Source organism: Tympanuchus pallidicinctus, unplaced genomic scaffold (assembly GCF_026119805.1).
Source record: "Tympanuchus pallidicinctus isolate F22 unplaced genomic scaffold, pur_lepc_1.0 scaffold2, whole genome shotgun sequence".
In the NCBI taxonomy this organism is placed as follows: domain Eukaryota; kingdom Metazoa; phylum Chordata; class Aves; order Galliformes; family Phasianidae; genus Tympanuchus; species Tympanuchus pallidicinctus.
The window spans coordinates 29,298,363-29,306,970 of NW_026294721.1; the positions used below are offsets into that span (position 1 = coordinate 29,298,363).

The window sequence follows — 8,608 nt, forward strand, 5'->3', positions numbered from 1 at the left end:
AGATAAAACAACATAAAAAGAATGAAGGGTAGCAAGTTGAATAAACAGGAGAGAGCTATCTTTCTAGCTGTGCTGTGGATGGCATTACAGAAGGAAATAAAGCCATGGTTACATCATCTCTTTTCCTCCCAGAAACCACATGGTAATTACAGGGCTGCTGGGAATTGCAGTTTTGCACTTCCTACCCAGCAGCACAAACTGCAGCTTCTGGGCAGCTGTTCCAGCTCTTGTCAGCTTTGCATCATGATGTTATGACATGGAATACCTGCAGAAAGCCATGATAGTTTGCTTTTTAACACCCTGAATCTTGGAAACAAGGTTTATAATTGTGTTTAAACGTTCCTTGCAAACAACTCTTCAAACAACTCTTAAAAAAAAGAGGTTATGGGAAGGTATCTTCTATCTTATGATTAGTTCTTAAGGACAGTTTTCTTAACTTCCAGCAAACGTTTGTTCCTAAGATATTGATACTATATTTCTTCTACTGGTATTGATCTGGAGTACGAAGAGCTCATCACCCTCCTCCTGTGTGTGTTGTGACTCAGTTCTGCCCTGCTAAGTTCAGCTCATTGAAAAAAGACTTCTTTTGTAGAATTAACTGTCAGCCTTGAGTTCCCCAGGATTTTCCAGTGCTGATAGGTTGTTAGGAAGAAGTCCTTGATAGACACGTTCTGTGGATCAAATCAGTTGCTTAAAAGAAAAACTGGTGCACTTATCACCTGATAAGTATGAAAATCATCTTTATGTGGTATGGTAAACACACTGGTTTCTAGAAGAGTCCAGTGGGCATGTTTTCTCTTAAGTGCTTGTCTTCAGTCAGTGAATGGATTCTAGCAAAAATGCATCCAAACAATTGTGCTCTTCATAGCCAAGTTATGGTTTGGGTAGGAAACACAACTCATGGTAAGAGACCTTCAAAAATCAACTCTTAACATCCTGGTCCTGAGCAGAGATGTCTTTAACTAGATCAAGTTGCTCAAAGCTCCATGCTGCCTAAGTGTGAACACTACAGGTGGTGAGGCAACTGCTGAATCATTTCACCATGCACATGATAAACAAATTTAGTCTTTCTAGCCAACATAAGTCTACCCTCTTCTAGTGTAAAGCTGTTAGCCTTGGAATCTTGATGAATCTCTTTTGTAAGACTCCCAAAAGTATTGAATGGCTACAAAAAGGTCTCCCTGGAGCATTCCTTTGACGCTAAACAGTTCCAGCTTTCAAATGCATGGGAGTGCTCCAGCCCTCTGAGCACTTCTGAGTGTCAGTAATTTCATTTCTGGTAGCAAGTGTCTTCAAATTGGAGACAGAATCAAGAATGTACAATTAACACAGGCAAACTTCCTATTTCTTATTTCTAGCTTGTTCAGAAATTTTATCTGTATTACATTATTTTTCAGATACTCCTCCAACTTTCTTCAGATTTGGATGGCAGAACTTCGACATACTCCAAGAGTGCTGAGGTTGAATTGAAACAGAGAAAAGAGAAATCTGAACAGTTACTTCAGGATCTAAACACCCTGAAACAACAACTGGCCCCTGGTGGCTCTGCTCATCTTCTATTAGAAGAAGAAAATTACAAACTTCATACTGAACTAAAGGCTGCAAAACAAGATATAAAGGTGCAAAAATTTACTCAATGCTTGTTTTCTAGGTGGGAGTACCATAAACTGAAAAGTTTGGTAGCTGTAAATCTCTGCCACACAGAATATGCTTTGCTTTTGTATATTTATTTTTATTCCCAAAGTGAAAGAAAGAACAAACTGTTGCCTATAATGGGATTTACTTTAACTGTCTGTTTTCTGTATCCAAATAAATGTCAGTTTACAAATGTATACAAAATGCACCCAAATTTTTCTGAAGTATAGATTCTAATTATATGGTACTCTTAAAGCTTTGTTAGATATATAGTATTCCCTACAACTGGAAGCAGGGGAAGAATTTTATCTTTATTCCTAGGAACTGAACTCTTTCCTTCTGTCATACTTAATGTTACAGTTACTCACGCTCAAATCACCTTTTTTAGACTTGAGTGTTCCAGAATGCCATCAGATGACAAAACCAGTGAACAGTGTTATATAATGTACAGGGACTCTTCCTTGTTTGTTGTTCTGGTGATTTTTTTTTCTTTTTCCCCCTCAATGTGTGTGTGGGGGGGGGGGGGAGGGGAGGAGGGTTTGTGGTGTTATCAATGTAACAGTATGTGATCTTAACTGCTTATCTCAATAGGCTCTGGAAGTAAAACTCCAAAGGTTAGAAAATTCAATAAACGAAGCAGGAAAAAATCTCAGAGAGAAAGATGACAAGATAAACAAGTTACAAGCACAGATAAGGATAACAACAGCTTCAAGTGAGCTCACCCAGCTACAAGCTAAGCTGAATGAGACAGAAAAGTGCCTCAGAACTTCCCTAACAGAGAATCAGAGTCTTCAGGTATAAGCCAAATTCTTTTCTCATTTTTCTCATGGAGAGAGAGAGGGGGAGAGAGAGTTTTAGTCAATCTATTCTGCACGGTATCCTTAATGTTAAAACACTCTACTTGCATGTTTAGTATTCAGCTTCACTTGCTACCAATGCAACTTTCAAAGACAAGTTAAAACGCATGTTATGGTATTAGAAGCTGATATGTGAGTGTGTGCATTATACCAAAGCTAGGACAGCAACTACTACTATGCTGCTAGTTGATAATGTGGGTGTTTGTACTCTAGAATAACTATTGTTCAAATTTTGTCCTGCAAGATGTGGTACACAAGAATAAACAAAGCAGTCCCCAGATTCGTTGCTCTGTAAGAATCCTTAACTTATACTAGCTATTTTATTTTTAGGCAAAATTAGATAAAGGGGCTGAGTTATACAAAGAAGAAATTGATCAGCTCAAAACACAATTAGTAAAATGTGATATGGAAAGAATGAAGCAATCAAACTCTTTTGATATGAAGTAAGTCCAAATTTATCTTTTCATGCTTTTTAACTACCTATTCCCAACCCTTACCTGACAAATAAGTAGTAAACATTCAGCTTTACATGTCTTAGGTTTTTATTCTATCTGCATTCCAGACAAAGAAAAAAATCATTTATCTCAAGCTGTTTACCAGTTTCTTTCCCTGTACACCCACTGAAGTTGTACAATCATTGGCTTAGATTGGAAGATGGCTTAAAGGTCATCTATTTCCAACCCTCCTGCAGTGTTGCCCTCACCAGATCAGGCTGCCAAGGGCTCCATCCAATCTGGTTTTGAATGCATCCGGGGATGGGGCATCAACAACTTCTTTTGGCAGCCTGTTTCAGTGCTTCACTACTCTCCAAATAAACAATTTCTTTCTAAATTCTAACCTAATTTCCCCCTCCTTTAGTTGAAAGCCATTCCCCCAATCAGACAGTGTAAAAAGTCACTCTCCTGTTTATAAGCTCCCTTTAAGTACTGGAAGGCTGAAATGAGGTCCAAAGCCGCCTCTTCTCTAGGCTGAGTAAGACCAGCACTCTCAACATTTTTTAATGTCTCTAACAAGCTAAGTTCAGATGTAAATCAAAATTCTGACAAACGTGTGGGAGAAACAGCAACTGGGAGCACTCTATAACTCACTGGACAGAGAATTAATTCAGTTCAAACTTCTGCTTTCCTGCACTTTAACTAAAACCTAGTGGACAACCAGATGTAGAGTTAGTCATATGTGTTTTTTTTTATTTACTATGCATTTTTGTTTGTTAGCCCAATTGAAAAATCAAATAGTTCTCCTGCAACTTAGATTACTAAGCTTAAAATGTGTTGTTTTTTTTCCCTCCCTCCCTGCCTTCCCACCAACGCAGACTTGCTAATTATAAAGCTCTTGCAGAACACCAAGAAGAGCAGTTAAGAAAGCTAAAAGAAGAACTTAGAAGAGCGCAACAAGAGCAAGATGTTACTGGTAAATTCAAGACATAAATAAGGGACTGTTTCATATTAAGCATTCAGTTTTAATTTTACGTAGTTTAAATTCCAGATTGGGATGCAGGCCTTTTACTTCAAAAAGATATGAGAAAGGGTTAGGTGCTTTGGAAGAGATAGAAGGTAAAAATACAGTAACTGCATGTGCAATGTATTAGAATCACAGCAGGTCTTGTATTGTTTTGGTGTTTTTTGTGTATTTCTCCAGTTATACTAGCAATCATAATGATAAGCTGCTGCAGCTGTAGTGCCTTATGTTTCTAATTCTGTGATTAGAATTAGAAATACAGAATTGTATGAATTGGAATGGACCTTTAGAGGTCAGCTGCTATGACTCCCCTGCAGTGAACAGGGACACCAATAACTGGATCAGGCTGGACAGGGCTCTGAACAACCTTATCTTCAGAATGTCTCCAGGGATGGGGCATCTACCATATCTCTCTGTGCAACCTGTTCTAATATTTCACTACTTTTATTATAAAAACAATCTTTTTCCTTATATTCAATCTAAATTTCCTTTCCTTTAGTTTGAAGGTATTTCCCCTTGTCTTATCACAACAGACCTTCTTTCTTGTGGCCACAGTTTACATACAGAAAGTTCACTATCAGGTCACCTCAGATCCTTCTCTTTAGGCTGAACAGCTCCAGCTCTCTCAGCCTGTCTCTGTGGGACAGGTTCCCCATCCCTTCAGTCATTTTTTGTGGCCTTACTCTGGATGCACTTCAGCTAATCTGTGCCTCTCCTGTACTGAGGATCCCTACACAGTGATACAACTCAAACTATGTAACTACATTAAAGCTAAATGGCCCAATGAAGCATCTCTTATGCTTCTTAATATCTCCCTGGCAATGTGATTACTGATGGTGGGTGTTAAGGTTGGTGTTACAGCTAGATAGATTATTGTGGTGAAAAGAAACAAACAGGGAAAGAATGCTCATCTGTATCCAAAGATCTAGGTTTGCAGAAGGGACTCCACGAAGGAGTTGAATTGCCTTTACCTGTGCTCCCACTGGGCTGACCCAGTCCTTTCCTCAGGTGATCAATCAGTGGTTCAGGCCATGACTCAACGGCTCCCATACAGTGGATTTTAAAAATAGCTGTTGTAACGACACTTGTAACCTAGTGAGGCTTTACATATAAGACTACAGGAAGAAATCTTGTGTAGACATATCTAAAATATATATTGATGTGGTTTTTAAGTATTGTAATAATAATACACGTATTTGTATGAAATTTTTTCTAGTAATGTCTGAAAAAGAAGTTCCCCAGAAATCCCAAATGCCCATCCCCATTACTTGTGGTGGTGGTAGTGGTATTGTGCAGAGCACACAAATGCTTGTTTTAAAATCTGAACAAGTTAAGCTGCAGAAAGAAAACTTGTACCTGAAGAAACAAAATGATATTCTACTAAGGTAAGCATAAAAATGGTAAGCATCAAGTAAGTAATTATCACCATTTCTTTCTAGGAAACCTGTAGAATTGAATAACTGCTCCTCTTAAGATGCAAAAGAATGTAGCAAGTCTAAACTTGTATTAAGCTAGTTATGTATTTGTGTGTGTGTGTACCTGTTTATGGCTTTTGAGCTTTAAATTACTTCTGTAAGAATTTGTTCTAAATGTTTATCAGTAAGTGGGAGATGAACTTAGTTGAAAGTGTATACGGTAAAATTGTTGAAAGGAATCTTAGCTTAAAAAGGGAAAAAAAAATCCACGAAACTTTGTACCTCTCGAACTGATACATTTGGTTATCATAGGAGGCTTTTATTGCCTGTCTGTGATATGTCATCTGAAGATGTAGGATATGTCTTGTCAGGATTGTTTCTCCTTTTACTTCAGAGAACTGAAGGTTTTTATTAATGAAATGCTGGAATTTTTTTTCCTACTCAGTAATGAGCTTCAACTGAAGGAGGAACTTAGAAAATGGAAAGAAAGAGCACTAAAATTGAGAGAACGATTCTCAAGAGAGACTACTCAAGAGACAGTACCAAGATCTCCAAAGAAGACAGTTTCACGTTCCCTTAGAGAGCCAGCTTCACCCTCCAAGGAGTCTGTATCTCAGGAAACTGTGACTCAGTACATATCAAAGCCTCTGCCACTGACATGTCCCACAAACTTCTTTGATAATTCCAACTTAAGTACACTAATAGGTATGTAACATGGTGGTGTCTTATTAAAGTTATTAGGAGAGACAGAATATAAGGGGTGGTCTTTGAGAGTAGATGTCCTGTACTTTCCCTGGTCAGACCTGAAATGTATAGAAGCAGCTTTTTTGAATGCCTACTCAGCAGATTGTTAAAGGGCTGCCCAGCTGGTGCCAAGATTATCCGTGCTCTACATCACTTGAATAATACTTAGGACACATACCTCCTGAATTAGGCAAACTTATTATTTCTTTTGCTTCACAGAAAGTGCTGATGACCAATTGCTTTATAAAGTGAAGAGGTAGAATATCGTGTCAAATGATGCTCTAGAATCTTTTGCTTTTTAACTTTTACACCAGTTAAGCACACACTTCTGACAAAACTGATTTTCACAGACTGTGCTATCATCTATTCAGAGTTAACTGCTGGTTGCCTACTTTCTAATATTTCCTTATCAAGATTATTGATTTTTTGATCTTGGATTTTGAATTTGCCAGCATGGCAGTCTCTAGCTGCTGTAATAGCTGTTTTGATATTTTCTGATATTTCTTATTACTGGACTGGTGATTTCTGGGAAGTCTAGAGATTTTAGCATATTAGTGCTACTGCCCTCATCAACCTGCTTCTAAAAGCTTTCATGAAGCTCCAGCAGGCATGCTGAAGACTTTTAACAACAGTTAGACTGGCAGACATGCAGCAAGAATGACTCACTGCCATTTTCTCTGAAGTCCAACTAGGTAATAGTATAGCCACCTTCACAGCACTATGCTTCTCAGAGGCAAGTTTTGCTAGCTGATGTTTAAAACTAGTTGAGAATAAATTGCTATATTCCTACTGCTTGTCTAATTGGGAAAATGTCACTTAAATGTTCTTATTTTCTGTACAGATACACAACCTGCAGGAATGGAGTCCACAGAAGACCATCTTAAGAAGTGGTTTGAAACTTCAGAGAAAGATAAAGTCTCTGATTGTAACACCCAATAGAGGTGTTCTGTTGTTAGCTGCCTTTACAGTGGCTACAATCAGAATCTAGCTACATGGAAAATGGTTGCTTCAGGTTAAAGCCATCTATTGTGAGAAGAACCCTGATGGCGTGCCAGTCCCTTGTGTTGGAACTACTACTTCCCAGAAGTAGAAAAGCTTTAAAACAAGAACAAAAATGGGAAAGTAGACATGTTACCTGCAACCTGCTGATGTTCTCCTTTGGTTGCTTTTGTTTTGTGTAGCAAAGAAAGTAAAGCTAACGTACTGAAGAAAAACGGACACAAGAATGGATCACAAACTGATCTACTGTGAAACTTCTTGATCTTAAACTTCTTTGGCATTTTTGTAACAGTCCTCTTCTGGGTGCTTTGTATCTACTCATTAGTTCATTTTGTTTCTCAACAGATGGTTTTTATACCGAGTTAATATTTTTTTTCTTAATACTACATTTTTCACTGCAACTTTAACCTCTTTATTTGGATATTACAACTAAATTTGTTCGTTTTCTTTTTGTAGGATTTCTCTTAAATTCTTGAAAACATTTCTGCAGTTCAGTAAACTATGGTGCAAAAATAACTTGTTTTTCTTGTCATCTTTGAATATACTTTATTTCCTGCTTGAAATTGGGTTCTGGATTATTTTCTTTTTCAAACAGTAAGCAGTTGATCTGATTGACACTATCCTGTTGCTCTTATGAGTTGAAAATAAAACTGGACAATTGGGGTCGTAACATGGACTATGTTTTACTATCCTACTCATCTGAATTTTGAAGCCTATTTTAATGTTCTGTATGAAAAGGTTTCTTCTGACAAACTTTTAATATTTTAAGTATCTAAACACTTCACTTTTGTAGTGATATGATGCTATGATCTGGGGATGCTGATTCACTGTCTAAAGACACTTTTTTCTAATAACCAGAGCACTTCTATCATCATGTTTCTTGCCTGTTGCAGTATCTTTCTGCAGATTACTAATGCACAAATCTGTGTCACCAGTGTTTTGCTTAATTCTTCCACGCTGACTCTTTGCTTTGACGGGAAGTGTTGGAATAGATCCTTTCCCTCCTATATGGGAGAGATTTGGCACTCAAAATTTGAGTTTTTTGAGTATTTGAATTTCTAAAATTTTGACTTGGAATGCATAATGGCAAGCTTTAGAACCTGGGTGTTTTCAGCTAACAGTCTTGAAATACAATTACTAAATTCAGTGTCTTACTAGAGTCGTGAATATGCAGGAGTATCTTATTTCCCCAACTTTGATAAATGCAAGCAGTTTTGGCGTGGTTTCGGGATTTTCTTTTTTACAATTTCAAATTATTTATTAAAAAAATATTTCCTGTGTTTATCACAGTTTTCTTTTCCTCTTCTACTTCATGTAAAAAAATAAATTCAACTGTTTTTCAGAAGGGTGGAAGGCATATCTGGCACTGCTGTCTTGTGCTGCTTTTTGTTTTGGTTTTTTTCTTTTGTTTTTCTAGAGTTTTTTGTTTGCTTTTTACAGTTTTAAGATACTGTATTAATTGCTTTCTGGAATAATAAAAGATTTGGAGATTTCTCTTGT

At 37.3% G+C, this 8,608-nt stretch overlaps 1 protein-coding gene across 1 annotated transcript in view; it reads left to right on the top strand.

Moving 5' to 3' along the window:
* The window catches only part of CENPE (centromere protein E), a 38,328-nt gene extending 30,004 nt beyond the window's left edge, over nt 1–8,324 (top strand). The window contains exons 38-44 of the mRNA XM_052682491.1: nt 1,398–1,619; nt 2,227–2,430; nt 2,823–2,935; nt 3,805–3,902; nt 5,167–5,335; nt 5,811–6,070; nt 6,951–8,324. Coding sequence (XP_052538451.1) covers nt 1,398–1,619; nt 2,227–2,430; nt 2,823–2,935; nt 3,805–3,902; nt 5,167–5,335; nt 5,811–6,070; nt 6,951–7,048 — 1,164 coding nt within the window. The 3' untranslated portion in view covers nt 7,049–8,324. The remainder of the gene's footprint in view (nt 1–1,397; nt 1,620–2,226; nt 2,431–2,822; nt 2,936–3,804; nt 3,903–5,166; nt 5,336–5,810; nt 6,071–6,950) is intronic.
* The last annotated feature ends 284 nt before the right edge of the window (nt 8,325–8,608 follow it).